This window comes from Dunckerocampus dactyliophorus, chromosome 11, assembly GCF_027744805.1.
Source record: "Dunckerocampus dactyliophorus isolate RoL2022-P2 chromosome 11, RoL_Ddac_1.1, whole genome shotgun sequence".
Lineage (NCBI taxonomy): Eukaryota > Metazoa > Chordata > Actinopteri > Syngnathiformes > Syngnathidae > Dunckerocampus > Dunckerocampus dactyliophorus.
The window spans coordinates 148,195-168,276 of record NC_072829.1 but is presented as its reverse complement, the minus strand read 5'-3'; the positions used below and the strand labels follow the sequence as shown (position 1 = coordinate 168,276).

Genomic DNA, 20,082 nt, shown 5'->3' with positions numbered 1-20,082 from the left:
GCCTAGGGTGTCCTGGTGCCATGTGCACTTATGGACATCCTTATGTTGGAACATGGTGCTTGTGATGGACAAACTGTGGTTCGCACAGAAGTCCAACAACATTACACCGCCGGGTTCAGATCGGGGAGGCCGTTCCTCCCAATCACGCCCCTCCAGGTCACATTGTCATTGCCCACATGGGCGTTGAAGTCTCCCAGTAAAACGACAGAGTCACCAGTTGGGGTGCTCTCCAGCACCCCTCAGATGGACTCCAGGAAGGCTGGGTACTCTGAATTGCCGTTTGGCGCGTACGCACAAACGACAGTCAGGACCCTTTCCCCAATCCGAAGGCGTAGGGAAATGACCCTCTCGTTCACCGGGGATGACTCCAACACAGAGGCACCGAGTCGGGGGGCTATTAATAAGCCCACACCAGCTCGCCGTCTCTCCCCTGCAGCAACTCCAGAGTAGAACAAGGTCCAGCCCCTCTTGAGGAGTTTGGATCCAGAACCCAAACTGTGGGTCGAGGTGAATCCGACTATATCTAGTTGGAATGTCTCAACCTCTCTCACAAGTTCGGGCTCCTTCCCCGCCAGAGAAGTGACGTTCCATGTCCCAAGAACCAGATTTGGCCACCGAAGACCAGGTCGCCTAGGTGCCCGCCCTCGACCGCCACCCAAAACGCAATGCACTGGACCCTTATGCTTGCCCCCGCAGGTGGTGGGTCTACGGGGGGGAGATCCCATGTGGCTTCTTCGGGCTGAGCCCGGCCGGGTCCCACGGGTGAAAGCCCGACCACCAGACGCTCGCCTGCGAGCCCCTCCCCCAGGCCTGGCTCCAGGGTGAGGCCCCGGTATCCCACTTCCGGGCGAGGTGCGGTCTCTCCTCGTGTGTTTGTTCATACGAGTCTTCTGAATCACTCTTGGTCTGGCCCGTCACCCAGGAACTGTTTGCCTTGGGAAACCCTACCAGGGGTATATAGTCCCAGACAAGATAGCTCCTAGGATCACTCGGGCACACAAACCCCTCCACCACGGTAAGGTGGTGATTCACGGAGGGGGAGGGTAATTTAATCATCTCAATATTATGCTTTTTCACAGAGTGTCCAAAAAACAATCATCCGTGCTGGAATCAATGAGGGCGGTTACAGTCACATTTCTACCCCCGCCGGTAATAGTCCGTTGATTTGGAGTCGTCTCAAGGGCTCCTCCCTCTGTGTGCAAACTACTTCTTGTGTGTACTCAGTCACCTGACGCCGAACACCCTCTGGTGGCTGGAGGATTAATACTGGATACCGATGGGCGCTCCGGCGCTTATCCCGAGGTCGACCCATGATGACGAACAGGGCGGATAGGACAGTGAAGGAGTCGATGTCCCGGGTTGCCACAGTATAGGCACAGGTGCAGCTTGCGACGACGTGCTCTCTCCTCGGCGGCCAGGCGTCGTCCTCCAAGCTGCATGGGAACCTCCACGCTTGTAGCTTCGGTGTCCTTGCTGGTGGTGCTGGTAATCCGTTTCTCTATGGGTGGATGTGGTATCGACGTTCGCTCGTAGTATCCCTCCTCAGCATAATCCCTGACTCTCTCCCTCGCTCGGTTGTCCAGACAAATAGCTAGATTAATGAGGTCGTCGAGGGATGTAGTATTGTCCTTGGCCACCAATTCGTCCTTAATGCGAGCGCTAAGCGCTTTACGAAAAATACTACTGCAGCAAGCACACAAAAGTCAATAGAAAAATCTGCTACTGAGCGTCATCTCTGTCTTAAATTTAACAGCCGACTAGCTGCTTCCATACCACGAATGGGGTGATGAAAAGCCTCTCTTATTTCTTCCAGAAATGAAGGCAAAGAAGAACGAATTGTGGGCATTGAGGTACTTTTGGCCAAGGCCCATGTAGCGACTCTACCAGAGAGTAAGCTCATAATAAACGCTACTTTGGATTGGTCTGTAGAGTAAGACATAGGTTGTTGGTCAAAAACAAGCGAGCATCGGTGTAAGAACTGATTGCACGAGTCTGTCTCACCAGAGAAGCAAGGAGGGTGCGGGATACTAGGCTCATGGAGATGATGAGAAACAGGTGTGAGCACAGCTGCAGCATTAGGTGCGTTACTGCTGATTGGGGGTGTACCGACCTCTAGTGGTGGAAGCGGAGGTGAACTCCCTAGTCGCTGGTTCAGGGCCTCCATGTTGGCGGACAAGATGGATGAAGTGTCTTTTCATGGCTGCCAACTTGTTGTCCATGATGTGACAGAGACGAACAAAAAAGCTCCATGTCCACAGGATCCATGTTGGCCAGATTGTTCTGTCATGAGCGCCGTGTGACATGGCGGGAGGTTAGGATCCCAAGACAAGGAGCAGTTCGTAGATAAAAAGATTTAATAAACAAAAAGAGACCACAAGAGCAAAGTTCAACAAAGGAAAATCCACTACAGGTAATACTAAAGAAAAGCACTGACAGCAAAAGGCTGTCAAGAAAAAACACTAAAGTAACAACAAAAGACACTGAAGGCACACCTATCAGGAAATACAAAAATGCAAAAGAGCAGGTAATGGTAGCAAAGGGTTGAGCCAGAAAGCAGGGTAAGGAACAAGGAGCCGGACTGAGCAGGAGCAAGGAGTGGGTGGTCAGGAAGTACAATCTGGCGCTGGTCTGGAGTTTGGCTGCAGCTTAAGAAGGCAGGTTGTAATGAGCTGCAGGTGTGACCAATTAAGTCCTGGGCAGGTTCAGGGAATGGCAGAGGGCAGCAGAGCAGCACACAGAACATGACAGAAACACAAGTACAATAATAATACAATAATAATAATGATAATAGTACAATAATAGTTTGGACTGTTTCAGCTCATTTATTTTATCTGATACTTTGAACATCCAGCACAGCTTACTAAGATATTATCATTATTATTTTTCCTATTAAAAATGCAACATTCATTTGTTCTTGAACATTTTGGCCCTTGGAGGCCACTCGCTCCTGAAAAGTTATGCAAGGTCACAGCTGCAGCGCTGCAACAGACATTATTTGCATATTTACATGCACACAAAACATGCAGTACTGAGCTACACACACTGTAGTAATACCGGTCCTTTTTCTGGTGACGATAGTTGGCAAGAAAATAATCAAAGCAATACAATTTCCTCCGTCTACTCGGCTGCAAAAGGAGCAGTGAAGGAGCAGAGGAAGGACACAAAGTAGCACAGCAGGTTTTCCTGAGGTCGTATCACTGCCGTGAGGAAGACAATCAAAGCTCCTGCTGGTGATGACGATGACTCCTAGTCAGGTGGAGCCTCCATCGCTGCCCTACGTCGTCCCCTCAGTACCAGTACAAGTCTTTCTTGTCCACACGTTGTCCTGGAAGAGAAGACATGATTTCTTAGTGTATGCTGTCATGACTCAAACACCATCAGTCACGATGAAACAATGTCGGACGAGGAGTAGGGAGGTGCTGCGTGACCGTGTCGGATGAGGAGTAGGGAGTCACCAGTATTTTGCTTGCTTGGACTCATGTAGTGGACCAGCCAGGAAACCAGTCCTGTTGTGTTACCTGTGCTCCTATTCTGTAGAGCTGTGCGGTGCGTGTACAAACTTTGTGGCGTCCTAAAAATGATCAGTCAGTGTTTATTTAAGAAAAAAAAACAACAAAGCTTTGAACTTGCGGATATCACTGATGTTGCCTTTGTCCAATCAAAAAAATGCCCAAATAAAAAAGTCTAGTTAGATATACAGATAGATAGATTTTCTTCGCTGTACACTGACAAACTGCAAGTTTTTATATGTTACTAAATTTTTTTTAAATGATACTACTTTGTCAAATATATCATTCAGCCTTTGGAATGTGAGGTTCACTTCCCACCTGTAAGGGGGGGCCTGTGAGCTGTGAGCGAGCACTACTTCTAAAGGTGTGGATGAAATGACACCAAACGTTTTCTCATTCCTTTGCAGTAGAACGCGCTCACACACACTTACCGTGAAACTGGATATGCGGTGAAGCTCCCCAAAGACTTTATGATTGTAGAGTTTTCATTGTTTTTGTGGGCCATTTAAGAGCTGGTTTAGTTTGCACCCCAAAAGAAAGTATGCAAATATCCGAACATATTCTGTACATATCCAGGTTTGCTCGTTGAATGACTTACCAGACTCAAAGCCTACAGCGGGCTCCACGGAGTCCCTAAATCCTTGGTGCACCATCCAGCTGGGCACCAGTTCTGTCTTTGAGCTGGAGGCCATGCCGGGCCCCATCTCGCTGCGGTCGCTGTGCAGGAGGTTCAGCAGGGACGAGGCATACTGCTGCCCCGTCAGACTCAAGTCTTCCGGCGACATGGAGTACGCAGCAGACGGCAACCCAGAGGCTTCTTCTCTGGTCCTGGTGATGAAGGAGGGCCACGGCCTGCAGGGATCGTCCATGGCTTTGAAAGCCACGTGACAACCCGACGCTGGAAGAGGCTCAGTGCCGTTGGCCTGACAGGAGCCACTCTCCTCTTAAGGGAAACAAGCATGACATTATTTGTAAGATAACTCTTCTACTCCTGAACCCCCGCACACAAAAGAATGAACATTTGTCAAAACATGCACCGCTCCTGTGTTGCCTGTGCTATTATTTTTCGGACAAAAATGGCAAGTGGTGGTGCTGTTATTACACATAAACATAATTTGGATTGACTTGAAATTTCTCACAAAATGTTTCTACTAAAAACACACTGTGCCCTTAGCATGTTTCACCAAATCACCACAACATTTGGTCACACCTTTAGGGGACTGACAAGCACATGTTTGTGAAATTTGAACAAAATAGTTTGAAAAACATGGCTGCCGTAAAGCACAACATTTTACAGAGCATGGCGGCATTTAGACAAGCAATTGTCCAGAAGTCGTTGACCGTTTGCCTCACGATGATAAAGCTTTGAGGATATCTGTACTGCATGCTAGCATACATGCAGTACAGATATCCTCAATCACTTTCAACACAACCCAGAGGGAGCGCCACAATGTCAGCCATGTGGCAAAATTGACTCTTTGTTCACTTACCTAATTTAATGGTTTTGCGTATTTTCTTAGCCTTGCCTGCCGGAGTGTTGGCCTTGCACACTCTGCTGAGAGCACGGCTGAAGTGAGCGTCCACCATGCTCCCGATGTCCCCCCGGAAGTACCTCAGGATGATGCATCGAGAGTGGCCCTCCACCTTCACGGCCACTGGACTGTCTGTACCGTTCTCGTCCATGGGTCAGTCTCACTGAGAGGACAGGATACACGAGATGAAATTAGAACTATGCCATAATAGGCCATAGAACCATAACTACAGTATTGTGCTGGTGTAGCGTTATTGTGATCGTTTCATTTGGATTAAAAAGCATTAAAATGTGCTCAAGTCAAAAACAAAAATCACATGTACTTGATTATAAACATTTTGTCACGTTAGGATTTTGAATTTCCAATTTGCACCAAATTCCAACATCCCTATGACGTGTAAATACACCATACACTGCTCATCAAAATGTTAAGAGCAGTTGAAAAACGTGAAGAATGTCCATGTTGCACTATAGGGTATGATTGTATGTCTCAGACTAATCTAAAAATGTTGGCAGTTTCTAAAGGATGCCTGAAAATGAGCTTAATTAGGTGCAGTTCCTCAATGTAATTTTGTTATGCAAGTCCGAAACAAATCAAACCAGCTTGAATTTATAACATTCACCCGTTCTAAATAAAGGTGTCAAGCACAATAATGTCTTACGCTTACTGTGCATAAATCCCACTTTATAGTGACATGGTAACTCACCAAAGGCACAGTAACCTTGACAAAGTCAACAGTGGGAAATAAAGTGTGAAATGAATCTGCAGGATGTTTGAGTAAGAAATGATTATCTCAGTAATTTGATGTAAATAATCTGATATAGTATATTGCACAGTGCAGATAACAAATATATCTATCTATCTACAGTATATGTATACTAAATGTACCTTTGAAGAGTTCTTACCTGACCTGATGACCAACAAGTGTCTCCTTGCTTTGACTGCAAAAGCTGACGTGCTCACCTATACATGAATTAGTAGCTACCAAAATTTTGGAAAAAATATCACTGGGCTTCTCATTGATCGTTCATTTATTGGGTTAAAAATAACAAGACTAGGTCTGCTTAGTGAAAAGACCAAACATATCCCTCTCAGCCTTGGTATGTAAGACTGGAAGGGTGTGTGAGGCCTCTTGTACACACACAGCTATGAGCAGAATGTCATTCAGCAAGTTCATCCACAATCCCAAAGACTTACATGAAAATAAACATGTTGCCTTCAAAAAGTTCCAAAAACCTGTACACACAGAGGAATCAAACAATCAGTGAACAGCCAGTACGTTAGGAATTGGGGAATAGTAAATACGTCTAATCAAGAATCAGGAAACAATTAGCTCATGAATAATGATTATAACTTTGATGTTTCCAGGTCTCGAAAAGTATGGAAAATGGGAACTCAAGTATGGAAGAATGTTCATGTTTCCAAGGCTGCTACCACTGTTCTGTTTTCTAAAAGAGAAATTATGAATAAATAAATAAAGAACCAAGGCCAGCTAACATAAGATGTTTGTGTGTGAGCACGCGGTGGGCAAGGCATCCTGGAAAACATTTGGGAAGATTGACAAGTTGAATGGCAAGCCCTCTGCTCTTATCCTCCTCCAAGCCTTTGTATAATCTCCTGGAAATGATATGCTGATCTTCACAATCAGGAATGATTCCATACCGTACTACAGGCAGTGCTGCAAGTAACCATTGTTTTCTTCATCCATTCATCTGAAGCTTATAGTTTGGCTTAATGGAGTAATTAAGTCATCGTTCAGGGCATCAAATCAATATGAAGTAAACACAAACAAGTTAGTGGTTTAGTTTGCAACGCAGCAGAAAAGAGGCAAAAATGTGATGTGTGTGAATATTTTCTTTTGCCTCAAACACAAACACGATAGCTGCCATGTTCTGCTGGCACTGCTCTGCTGCCATCTGTCTGCTCTGTCTTGCGGTGCACTGCTGGGCCTGAGCCACCTGCACACGCCTGAGAGCCATCCTGATCAGGCCTTGTTAAACCGTGCTGGGAGACTCGCTCATTGCCGACACTTTTCACAAGAAACAAGTCAGAAAGTGATAAGCGTGAGATATTCCACCTTAGAGAGATGGAGATTAAAGGTGAGGATTGTGGAAGCAGGTAGGGAATGGAGTTTAGGAAGTGTTTTAGGCTGAGAAGAGAACCAGAGGCGGGTATGGGAGCCCGGCAGTTTTTGAGTTGTAGTTTGGTTTTTGGTTTTGCTTACTCCGTTGGAGGACACTTTGTTTTGTATTCAACTTTTCTCGACAATTGTGTTTCCGTCTCTCTGCTATGGCGGTTCGCCAGTCGTAACAATAGCTCTGATTTCACGGGTCAGTCAGGAAATCTAAAAAAAAAAAAATCATTTGAGAGGCTGAAATCAGAGGATCTTTAATTGTCTTAAATCAAAAAATAATTCATAGAATACCAAGATAGTAGTCGATTAATTGGATAATCACTGATTTCATTTGAAAGGTTTTCTGTTTTACATTTATTACTGAGTCTGGAAAAGGTATGGAATTTTCAAATATCAAATTGGTAGGAACCCTGTAGTAATGGAACGAAAAGACATGACCCATTGTTGTGAATATACATGAAGACGGGTAGCAAGCAACACAGAGATGGAGAAATACACAATACATCTTTTCATTGAGACACTATTTCATAGATTAGGACAGAACAGGCTTTACACATGGAGAAACATTTGCAAGTCACTTGTTTCATTTCAAATCTAAAGAGAACACTGTAGTTTGACAGTATGTGCTTTTTCAAAGCTAAGTAGAAAGTTATTTAGAATTTAAGAGCCATGCTTACGCCGCCTTGTGGCTGTTGGATTCAGTAGAGGATTCAGAAATGTTCCTGAGAGAGGAGGTGTTGACAGAGTCGGTGTTAATAAGATGGTCTTTTGTGCAGCGACCGCCCGGCATCATGGTGCGGCTCCAGTCTAAATGCACGGAAGCAGACGTCATGTGTCACTTCATTAATCACACATCTGCCCCGATGAAGACCTACCTGAATGCTCACTGAGTCTTAAAGCGCCACAACAAACGTGCATCCTCCATTGTTTCCTCACATTTTCTTTCATCAGGCAGTGGAAGAGAAAGACGAGGAACCCTGTGGCAAACACACTTCTCACCGTCTTGACACCACCTCGACAATACAGTACGTTCGTTATTGTTCAAATTGAGCTTTTGTACTCCACAAACGATGAATTCATTTACTCAGTCAGTAGTTTGCAAACCTTTACGCCAAGTGAGCTTTGAACGTGTGACTTGTATTGGCTTGTGCCGTGCAATCATTTCATACATATGCCGATGCAATGATGCAACCCCCATTGTAAATGGCATGTATTTGCTAAATGTACACATTTCAATTTAAAAAAAAGGGATTAGTCATTTTTTACAGGTTTTGTCGTGTTCTGTGTTGTCACTCTGCTGTCGCCTGTCTGCCGTTTCGTTACTGTTCTGCAGAGGCAGACACCTGCTGCCAATTACTCATCCGTGCTTCATATGCTGGACTCCGGCACTCATTGGGCACCAGATTGTTCCTTGCTCTTCATCTGCCTTGTGCTTGCATTCGTGTGTTTCACTATCTGGTCGGTCCTGCGTGTTTTTGCGTATTTTTTTCCTTTGCTTGGCTTCTCCAGCAGCGGCGTATTTAGCACTTCTGGCTACTATTCTTTCCTGCTCGGTTTTCAGCAGCGCCTTCGTTACCTAGTAGAGTTTTTTTGTTTCTTCGGTTAGTAGTATTTTTTCCCCTGCTATTGCTTTACTAGTAGCGCTTTGTGTTTCTTCTTTTGGCCTTTGCCCTGTCTTTTTATTATCGGACAATTTACATTGTTTGTATTGTTGTAGCTTTCCCCCCTGTGGAGGGCTTTTTGTTTTAAACCTTTTTTTGCTCACTCTGAGTGAGTTGCCTCTGCACCCTGGGATCCAAACTCTTAAGTTGTGTTGAATTGTTTTTGTGTGTTTAGTATTAACACTTCAACTTTCAAAAGTGACAAAAATGCCTTTTTTGTCTTTTTTCCATATTTGCTGTTTTTTTTGGTAGTTTTCTTGTTTAATTAGCTTTTAGAAAGTGCAGAGGGCCACAAATGGCCCCCGAGCTGCACTTTGGACAGAGTGCCAAAAAGCTGTACAGTAAAACCTTGTTTCCACCTCTCGGTATGGGCCAGCTCACGAACGTTCCTATCATTTTGGATAAAAAGAGGTAGGGTGTTTTGGTTATGAGTCTAATTAGGATTTATTGTTAAGAAGTAATGTGATACAAGCCACATAAGGGTTCATTGATCCGATCCGTACCATGCTGGAAACTTCTTTAATGTTCAGCTTTCTTTGTTTTGTTTTTGAATCTAGCTTCTTTACCCTGCAGGGTGTTGCAGATGGTGAACAGATACATCATGACCACTCTGCCCGGTCCAAAGGAAAAGAAGCCCATCAGCCAGGTGAGGCCCAGCAGCACTGTGAGACTGGCCACCGCCCTCAAGTCCTGCAGGGTGCCACGGCTGTTGACCGACGTTTTTTTGGCACCCATCCGTCGGATCTGAACCAGGACCAGCACAAACACGAAAGTGTTGCCTAGGAGGATGAGGAGCACGAAGGCCACCACCGTCACATAGAAGAAGATGTGGTTCTGCAGCCAGCAGCTAGGAGGCATAGCAAATTGGTATGTGCAGTGTGAACAACTTCATGTGTTATTAGAAATCCTCACAAAGGGTCAGTGGAATGAAGCGCCATTGCAGACTGTGTGGGTGCGGTGCTGCCATAGGCATCTTTATCGATGGCCAGCACCAGGCACACTAGAAGCAGTGGAACACCTGCAAGGACACAACACTTGATTGACAGTTCAAGAGCAGATTAAACACCTTCACTACAGGATTTTAGTGTGAGGCGGCTGTCTGCCTCGACCGCTTTGGTTGCGATTCAGAGGCATTGTAGACGGAGAGAGTAGATCAAACTGAGGTCTTACCCCATCCGACAACGCAGAACTTGAGGATGTAGGAGGGCACATAGGTGTTGAAGACCTTGACCAGAGCAAAGTACATGTGCACGGCTTCCAGGCCCATCCAGGCGAAGGAGGCCAGCAGGAAGTAGTGCAGCACGGCAGCGGTAACAATGCACAGGCTGTAGTTGGAAAAGGACGAGAGCCAGGAGTCCAGAAGGAAAAACATGCTCAGTCCCAGCAAGGCGGCTGACAGGTTAATGAGTATCTTAGATGGGTAGTCCCCACGCAGCTTCCTGGATCGGATACAGGTCATAGAGTTTTCAAGTAATATCTTATTGGGAATGAAGTCATTATGTTTCAAAATGTCCAAATTCCTTACCCAAAAGCCAGATATGTGAGGAGTGTGATGCCCAGAAAGATGGAGGATAAACCACAACCCATGTAGGAGATGACTGTTAAAATCTGACTGTCAGCTTCACTAATAGGTTCTCTGGACACATCCTGAAATCAATACACAGGAAAAAACGATACTTTTCTTATGTTAAAAGCCATATGGGACATTTTAGACTCAAATAACTTCACTTAAAATATGTGTACATCTATAAAGTCTAGCTACTAAATACTACCTAATATCTATCTACCTGTATATGTTACAGCTCTATTGGACCTGAAAATTTGGGCGGTTGGGGACCCCAACTTTACAGCCTGCTTGGGGATATGTGCTCTTTTGCACATTTGGAAATACCGTAAAAATGACACTTTTATACAATTGGCTTTTATCATGTAGAAAGTCTACATCAACAAATACTAAAAGTAGAATTGAATATCATTTGTACCCTGTATCGAATCGTGCTGTTGTTACAATATACCGATTTTGAATGGCATTGCAATCTGTGTGTGTAGATGACAATTGAAGAATTGAATCGTCCGTCACAAAGACATTGACTTATATTTATTAGGGATGCTGTGATGGATCGGCCACCGATCTCTGTAAAATACACGTGATGGGTGTATGCCGATGAATGCCTTTCAAAGCCGATCACAAAAATCAATCGCTGTGCGGCGGCGACATGACAATTCATGTCATGTCATGAATGTGCATGCGTGCGGTGTCACGCAGGTTTGACACCCGTATTGAGCCAACAAGGAATGCACTTTGTCCTGTATTGCTGTGAGAATCAACACTAGTTTGTAAAACCTGAATGGCTTCAGTTTGACAACTTGACACAGACGACTCCAATTCATGCCAGCATGTTCGATCACTCCCTTGTCAAAGCTATTGGCTTTCGACTTCTCTTGCATCTTTCTAGACACGCTTTGCCTAGCTGTCCACAGCTAGCTAGCTAGAATTATCTGCCTAACTTCTCATCTTCAGACTCCAAATGTGACATTTTGTTGTTAAAACAAACAAACAAGCAATGCTGTTAATTTGGAGCTTGTTTTTCTCCCACGGGGAAGTCGCTATTACATCCATCGGGTATGTACAAACTTTTTCAAGTGTCTATTGTCATTATAATCTATGTCTTGTCCTCCAAACACTATTTGTGTGTTGTTGTTTAATGAACATTACCTATTTGCCAGGGGCCCTTGGAATTGTCAAATGGCAGCCATGGCCAATAGCACTCATCATAAATACATTGACACGCACTTATCTTCTCCAAGTGGTGAAGATATATATACACACACACACACATACAGTCAAACTTGTCTATAGCGGCCACTAGAGGGAGTCTGCAAAAGTGGCCGCTATAGACAGGTGGCCTCTATAGACAGGTTGGCGTCCAGTTTGAATGTTGACCAGTAGAGGAAAAAAAAGAAAAAAAAGGAGAAAAAAATAATAATAATGTTGACCAGTAGAGGGCACTGCGGACTGCGGCTAAAAGTTGTACAGCACTACTAGGCTTGTTATTATCATGGTTTATGGTTCATAGTTTTAATTCATCCTGAACATGCATATGAATCAAACAATAACACATCATATAGTACAATTCACAATTTTGCATGTCCAAAAAGGAGTAGGAAGAAGCAAAGCTTATTTAATCCTACCCCTCATCAGTTTCACATCAGTTGCAATACATTTATTCACCTCTTGTTCTTCCAAGTGTACTTTGTAGGTCTACATGACAATGTAGTGCAATCATAGCCAAGGTTTTTACTTACTAAAAGGAAGCTACAGGCTTAATAATAACTGATAGAATATATCCACGACCCACAGAACAAAGCTGTGCTAGTAATGTCTTACGCTTGTTTTTAATATTTTACTTTTTATATGGCAGAGTGTCATTAAAGCTTTAGTTCATCAGGAAGTGACGGGAAGTGACGGTGGGCGTCCTGAGCAGGAGAGCTAGGCTCAGTGCTAGCTGTGAGTTTGGAGAGAGTTGGGAAGTGTGTTTATGTTGGCGTGGATGTAAAGTCCTGCAGTGTTCTCCGCTGTTAATAAAGCCATTAAAGTGCATCGGCGACGTGAGTCTCTCCTTCCCCACAACAAGCGGCATTACAGTATTGACACACACTGTGCACATTGTCTCACACCAGGAAATAAACGGTGTCACTTGTTACAGGCATTGCCTGGACAGCTATGTAGTGGGGCTTGTTTAAAACCTTTGCCTTGTGGGCAAGCAGGAAGGAGAGACGAGACGTGTGTGTGTGTGTGTGTGTGTGTGTTCTGAGCTGCTGTCTGGTGGCCGCGTTCAATAAATAAAGTTGGCAGAAGCAACAGGAGATGTTTCCTTCTTTGCTTCGGAGCTGAATAACACTGACAAGTTAACAGACTAGTAGAGAACGGAAAAGAAGACGGCTTTTTTTGTGTCGGATACAGAAGATGAGGACTTTGATGGATTTGTGGATGAGGATTGATCAAAAATAACGTGAGTACATTCTAAAATACTTCAATTAAGTACAACCGATCTCAGTTTTGCTCCCGCTGCCGCATGCGTGCTAGTGTATTTTTTTTTTTTTTTATTATTGTATTGTATTTATGTTTTGGTGCAAATGCTCTTAAAGTTACATGTTTGCCCAGGAAATAGCAAGCTCAAAAGAAGACGGCTTTTTTATGTGGAACAACTGACAGTTTGTGTGGATCTTGTGAATGATTGTGACTGAGCTAGGACTCAGTAATTAAAGTCTACACACGACGGCTTCATTGATTGAAAAACGAAACTTTTTCGTGCATGAAGCTTCTACTTGAGTCGGTAATTTGGCCGCTATATGCGGTCAGATATTGACCAAGGGAGACAAAATGGGTGGCCGCTGGCCGCGTTGGACAGGTGACTGCTATACACAGGGTCTATAACATGTAAATTTGCTGCGGGGGATTTTCAGTGGCTGCTATAGGCAGGTGGCCGTTCTATAAAGATATATATATATATATATATATATATATATATATATATATGTATATATATATATATATACACACACGGTCAAACCTGTCTTAGCGGCCACTAAAGGGAAATGCCAAAAGTGGCCGCGATAGGCAGGTGGCCGTTATAGACAGGTTGGCGGCCATTTTGAATTTGTGCACGCACATATTATTATTATTATTATTATTATTATTTTTTACCACTGTCCTGTCCAGCCTTTACAGCAGATAGAATTGTAGATCTAAATGCCGTCAAGTGCTCAACAGATTTACTCTGCCAGGGAGAAGTGTGATATACAATTCCCCTGTTATACAGAATTTATTTACAGAATTAACACTGCTTCAGAGTGAGGGGGAAGTGACGTGATGCTGTAATCTCGCGAGAGTGTGCGTGACGCGCGGAATACAGACAAGCGGAACATAGCGCTCTGGGAAAAAAAAAGACAAACAATCAACTACTAAAACATCCGCAAAGTATCTCGACACAAAACCAGCATATTAAACACCTTAAACGCCTAACCAAGCCAAAAACTGGAAGATCTGGAGGAGTACATCGACAGGTGCTTCGAACGCGTAGTTATGGGAAAATCACCCAAGACACCAAACCCCAAGGGGAGCCGCCCGGAGGACTCACCTGGAGAAATATCTCTGCCAGGCACTGACATCAGAGACATCCTTGAGTCCATCGACAAGAGGCTGATTTGCTTGGACGGCCGCCTCGCTCTCATCGAAGTGCTTCACAAAGAATTCCAGGCCATCCGTGAATCTCTGGAATTTAGCCAAAACCAGATCGTCTCCTTGGTTACGGAGAAGCCACCCTCCGCGACTCGGTGAAGTCCCTCACCGACGGAGTTTCACAACTCGTCCAAGAAAATAACCATGAAGGAGACGATCTTAGACCTCCAGGCCCGGAGGATGAGGGACAATCTGGTCTTCGCGGGAATTCCCGAAAAATCTGAGGAGGACCCGGAAGAATCGTGAGGGCCTTCATGGCGCAATAACTCAAACTCCCAGCGGACGCCATCCAAAAACATCACTTTTCACCGCGTTCACCGGCTGGGAGCCAAGAAGCCAGAGAACCGTAGGCCGAGACCCATCGTGGCGAAATTCGAACATTTCAAGCAGAAGGAACAGGTGAAGGGCCGAGGCCGGGAGCTGAAGGGGACGGACTTCAGCATCAACGATCAATTCCCCCGAGAAATCCTCGACAGGCGCCGACGCCTATTCCCTGTTCGGAGGAAGTTCATTAACGAGGGATGCCGAGTTGTCATCACGGTGGATAAACTCTTCGTCAATGGACAACTTTACCGCAACCGGGAAGTAACACCGTGGCTGTATTGATATGGTAACTAATGATCTATCTCAACCAGGTAACTTTTCTTTCTATCTCGCAGCGCGCACACTTGTAGCCTTTACAATGTTACTGTCTGCTCCCACTTTACCCCGCCCCCCTTGTTTTTTTTTTCTCTCTCTATCCCACTGTATGTATGCACAGCCTTTCTTCTTTTTTGTCCTTTTTTTTCTTCTTCTCTTTCTTCCTCTTCTATTCCCCCCTCTGTCTCACATTTTCTCCCCTCCTCATATTGTCACATATCCTCTTGTCTGCCAGCTGTCTCCTTCAATCAGCATCTCTTCACAGTGACATCAGACACCCTCAAAGTCCAAACCCAACCAAATTCAAGCTATTCACACAAATACACACACGTGCACACATTCTCCTACACATACACATCATATTCTACTATTGATATGGATATCACAACTACTCACAAGCACGCTCATCTCACTTATGCATAAACCCACATCACGTCCTCACTTTAGTTGGCTTAGTTCATTCAGGATTACTATGTTACACTTTGCCTATGTACAAATTAAGCATACATTTAAATGTACTGTATATATTCCCATGATTTTTACTTCCAGGTACATGTACTTCACTTTTGATCTTGTTTACACACACATCACCAAACGCTTGTGTAGGATGAACTCACTACATACAGTTTGTCACTTGGAATGTCAGGGGAGTTGGGTCGATAGAAAAAAGACAAAACATTTTTAATCATTTGAAGAACACCCAAGCAGACATTGTCTTATTACAAGAGACTCACATGTCCAAGTCAGCTGTCCATACACTTCACTCACCACAGTTCCCACACACATATTTAATAAGTTACAACTCCAAACAGAGTGGGGTAGCTATTTTAATTAACAGGAGGGTGAATTTTACACTCCACAACACTATTACAGACACAGAAGGGAGATATATAATAATTAACATATCTGTTGATAATGTACATTTCTGCATTGCCAACATATATGGTCCTAATGTTGACGACCCCTCCGTCTTTCATGCCTTCTTTTCTTCTCTCTCTGCACATTTGGATACAAGTATGATCTTGGGAGGGGACCTCAACTTAGTATTTAACCCAGAAGTGGACAGATCTAGCCCAGCTGGGAGACATTGTGAGTCTCAATCAACATCGATACTGAAGAAATACATGAATGATTTTGGTCTTTGTGATGCTTGGCGCTCTTATCACCCTACTCACAGGGAATATACTTATTTCTCACCAGTGCACCACACCTACTCTCGTATTGACTACTTTTTGACAAGCAACTCAATCATATCTGACATTTCAAACATTCACATACACCCTATCACCATTAGTGATCACGCCCCAGTCTCTCTTTTTCTCACTAACCAAACTATAAGCGCTCCTACTAGATCCTGGAGATTAAATCCATTACTAAAAGAGTCAGACTTCCTAAAATACTTTGAAAGAGAGTGGACAATGTTTTTAGACTTCAATGACCAACCCGGTGTCTCGGCTAGTATTCTGTGGGAGGCAGCAAAAGCAGTAATGCGCGGAAAAAACATTTCATATTCATCACATAAGAAAAAGAGAGAATACTAGAATCATAGTTGGAGAAAAAAATCCAACTCCTTGAAACAGCTCATGCTGACTCACAAGATGAGCATATTCTAAGTAACCTAAGGAAACTGAAACTAGACTTAAAAGAAATTACTGACAAGAAAATTCAGTTCCAACTACATTTGGAAAAGTTTGAGCATGGCAATAAACACGGAAAATACTTAGCTAACCAACTAAAAGTCAATAAAGAAAAAAGCTCTATCTCCTCCATTAGAAACTCAGTAGGTCATATCACTCACCTCCCGGAGGAAATTAATTCCGTCTTTAGGAGCTTTTATAAAAATCTATGTACACCTCAGATTAAACCCTCTCTCCCAGATATCGAAGCATTTCTCAACACCATAGAATTACCAAAATTAAATGACGAACAGGTGACAAACTTAGATGTACCCATTTCATTAATAGAACTCCATAACGCTCTACACCGGTTGCCGAATAACAAAGCACCAGGACCTGACGGTTTCCCTGCCGAGTTTTATAAAACATTCTGGTCATTAGTATCTCCAATATTTCTTAGAATGGTTTTGGAAATTAAAGACAGTTCATGCTTGCCGCCAAACATGAACATCAGCTACAAGCAGTCTCCTGCTGAAACCGGATAAGGACCCAACACTACCTTCCAGTTATCGTCCAATTTCACTGATTAATGCAGATCTTAAAATAATATGCAAAGTGTTAGCTATAAGGCTGGAAAAAGTTACCCCTCATATAATACACCCTGATCAACCAGGATTTATCAAGGGGAGAAACTCAACTAGCAACGTACGCCGTCTAATCAATCTGATTGATTACTCTATCATCCATAATTTAGAAACCACAATTGTCTCATTATATGCTGAAAAAGCATTTGACAGAGTAAACTGGAAATTTCTCTTTGCAACACTACAAAAATTTGGCTTTGGAGATTCATTTAGAACATGGATTAAAATACTATATAACACCCCGAAGGCCTTTGTTCTGACCAACAATCACATCTCTCCAGAATTTACTTTACAAAGAGGTACTAGGCAAGGGTGTCCACTCTCTCCCTCACTATTTGCTATCTTTATCGAACCTCTTGCAGCTGCAATTCGACAACATATAAATATTAAAGGGATCCACACCACAAATGTTCATCATAAAATGAGCCTTTATGCTGATGATGTATTACTCTTCCTAGATAATTCACATTCTTCACTTTACGAATCTATCTCACTCATTAGCAATTATAGCACCTTCTCAGATTACTCCATTAACTGGTCTAAATCCAAAGTACTGCCCATTAACTTTGGTTTCCAGAGCACCCCCTCTATACCACTGTGTTCAGGGAACATTAAGTATTTGGGTATTAACATTTCCTCCAACCTGTCAGACCTAATCCGCTTGAATTATACTCCACTATTGAAGTCAATAGAGGATGATCTTGCACGTTGGAGAACCTTGCCCATCTCACTTACAGGCAGAGTATCCACCGTGAAAATTATGATTTTACCAAAGGTTAATTATCCATTTTCCATGATCCCCACCAAACCATCTATAATTTGGTTCAAGTCATTAGATTCATATATAAATAAATTTCTTTGGAAAAATAAGCCAGCACGAATAAGTCTCAAAACGTTACAAAAATCTAAAGAATATGGGGGCTTAGAACTCCTAAACTTCTCCAACTACTTCCTTGCAAACAGGTTACAGTATATCTTAAAATGGATCAAACCTAACCCATTGGATTATTTATGGCTAGACATAGAACAATCACTTAGCCATGAAATCCCAATTTGTAACCTGCCCTTCATTAGCCAAATCCTCCGGAAAAATAATTGTTTTAAAAGTATAAATATAAGCACCACTCTGACAGCTTGGTGGGAATTTCTAAAAATAACTAAATTCTCGCTCACTCCTTGCCAATACACTCCCGTCTGGAATAATCCTGACATCTTGCTTAAAAACAAACCATTCAATTTCCCAACATGGCATGAAAAAGGAATAAGTTTTATGAAAAATATAATTATAGGAAACAACTTTATCTCATTTAACGACCTTGTTACACAGTATGGAATAAATCATAACAAATTTCTTGAATACATACAAATTAAAGCAAGTTTCAGGACTATATCATGGGAAAGCAATACCACTATTGACCAATTTTTAAAAATATCTGCCCCTAAAACATTATCTAAATTGTATGTTTTACTTTCAAAAAATGACAACACAATCGGAGTACCAATCTCCAAATGGAGCTCAGATTTATCTACAAGCTGTGACCCTGAATTCTGGAAGCGAATATGTCTCAATGCTTCCCGGTTAATCAATAATCCCAACCTACAGCTGATTCAGTTTAAAATCCTTCATAGAGTACACTACAGAGGACATATAATGTTTAGAATGGGCTTAACTGACTCTAACATCTGTACACACTGCTCAGACCATAGAATAGATGACTACTTACACTCCATGTGGACCTGTGCTCCCATTAACAATTTTTGGCACCGAGTGTGTGAGGACCTATCTTTGGCACTTGGGTTCTCCATTCCTACCTCCCCTTTACTATGCCTGCTGGGCGATCTCTCCACAATTGATGTAGAAACAAACCAAACACAGCTTCTCATCACTGCATTAAGCATCGCCAAGAAAACCATTCTCATCAATTGGAAATCAAGGAAGAAACTGAACATAGCTCTTTACAAAAATCTTTTGTTAGATCATATAGCTATGGAGAGAATGTCTGCTGAATCTAAGGAACAAATGTCAGAATTTCAGTCTATATGGGCACCAATAATTAATTCCCTGACCTGACTCTCGGGAGGGTGAGGGCGTTTGTCTCTGCCCCTGGTGGTCTCGTTCATCTGGCATGGGGTGTGGTCCTGGTCGCTGGGTGGACCTGGTACCTCGGGGGAGGGCTTGGTGTCCCCGGTCTTCTTTGCTGGGCTGCCTGCCTGGGGACGCTGGTGGGTGGGGGTGGGGAGGGGTCCGGGTCGGGTGATGGGGCGGGGGCGGGGTTGGGGGGGTCGTCCAGGGGGTGGCGTTGGTTGACCTCCGGGGTGGTGGGTGGGCGGGGTGCTGTATCCTGCGGGTGCCGGGCGCCTACTGCTGCTGGGGGGGCCCGTGTGCGGCTGGTGGCGCTGGCTCCCCCTCGCCTCCTTTGCCTCTGGGGGTGGGGCGGGGTCTGCCCTGGGCCCTCCTGCTTGGCTGCCGTGTGGGGTCGTCCGGTGTGGGGGCCGGCCTCTCCCCCTGGTGGGGGCGCGGGTGCCTGAGCCCAGCTGCCCCTGCGGAGCTATCGCTGCTTTGGGGGGTGTGGCTGTCCGTGGTGTTCGGCGGTTTGGGGGTCGCGCTGTGGACGCTACCTCCTGTGGGGCTCCGGTGTTGGGGGGCACTGGGGGTATCGCCTCTGGGGGGTTGGGTGGGCCGGACTGGGCATCCTGGCGGGCCGGGTGGGGCCTGTGGTGTGTCCTGCGGCCTGTGGCTCGCCCGAGCTGTGGTGGGTGGCCGGTTGGTCATGTGTCCTTGGTCCCCCCCTGCTCGGTTTAGGCGGCGTTGGGGTATGGAGCCCCCGTCCTTCCTGTGCCACTGCACCACCTCACATACATATAGGAGTTTGGGGGGTGGCCTACGGTTGGGCGTGGTTGGGGAGGGGAGCTGCCTTGCGGGGCTCCTTTGCCCCTGCCGTGCCACTGACCTGTTGCCCCCCAATTTTAATCGTAGAGTAGACACTTAGGGTTTGGGGGGGCTGGTCAGGTGAGGGGCCCTCCGAGCGGCAGCTGTCCCCCGATTTTAATTGCATCATTAGCTATCATCCACATACACCCCTATTATATACATGCACACAGATA

General features: G+C 44.5%; 2 protein-coding genes across 8 annotated transcripts in view; both read right to left on the bottom strand.

Moving 5' to 3' along the window:
* Positions 1–2,375: 2,375 nt before the first annotated feature.
* vgll1 (vestigial like family member 1) lies at positions 2,376–6,157 on the bottom strand. Its single transcript, XM_054792850.1, has 4 exons — positions 5,947–6,157; positions 5,000–5,204; positions 4,108–4,452; positions 2,376–3,325 (listed from the first exon to the last, which is right to left on the bottom strand). Exons 2-4 carry the CDS (start codon positions 5,190–5,192, stop codon positions 3,288–3,290), a joined length of 576 nt encoding a protein of 191 aa, XP_054648825.1. The 5' UTR covers positions 5,193–5,204; positions 5,947–6,157; the 3' UTR covers positions 2,376–3,287.
* Positions 6,158–6,330: 173 nt separating this feature from the next.
* Positions 6,331–20,082, bottom strand: part of adgrg4a (adhesion G protein-coupled receptor G4a) — a 59,415-nt gene continuing 45,663 nt past the window's right edge. For 5 of the 7 annotated variants that reach the window (XM_054792807.1, XM_054792811.1, XM_054792812.1 and 2 more), the window contains 7 exons: positions 10,362–10,483; positions 10,007–10,275; positions 9,749–9,854; positions 9,403–9,683; positions 8,051–8,152; positions 7,853–7,982; positions 6,331–6,489 (listed from right to left, as the gene is read on the bottom strand). In XM_054792807.1, coding sequence (XP_054648782.1) covers positions 6,360–6,489; positions 7,853–7,982; positions 8,051–8,152; positions 9,403–9,683; positions 9,749–9,854; positions 10,007–10,275; positions 10,362–10,483 — 1,140 coding nt within the window. In that variant the 3' untranslated portion in view covers positions 6,331–6,359. Of the gene's footprint in view, positions 7,386–7,845; positions 7,983–8,050; positions 8,153–9,402; positions 9,684–9,748; positions 9,855–10,006; positions 10,276–10,361; positions 10,484–20,082 lie in introns of those variants that run through there. The other 2 variants (XM_054792809.1, XM_054792810.1) reach the window with 2 other exon arrangements.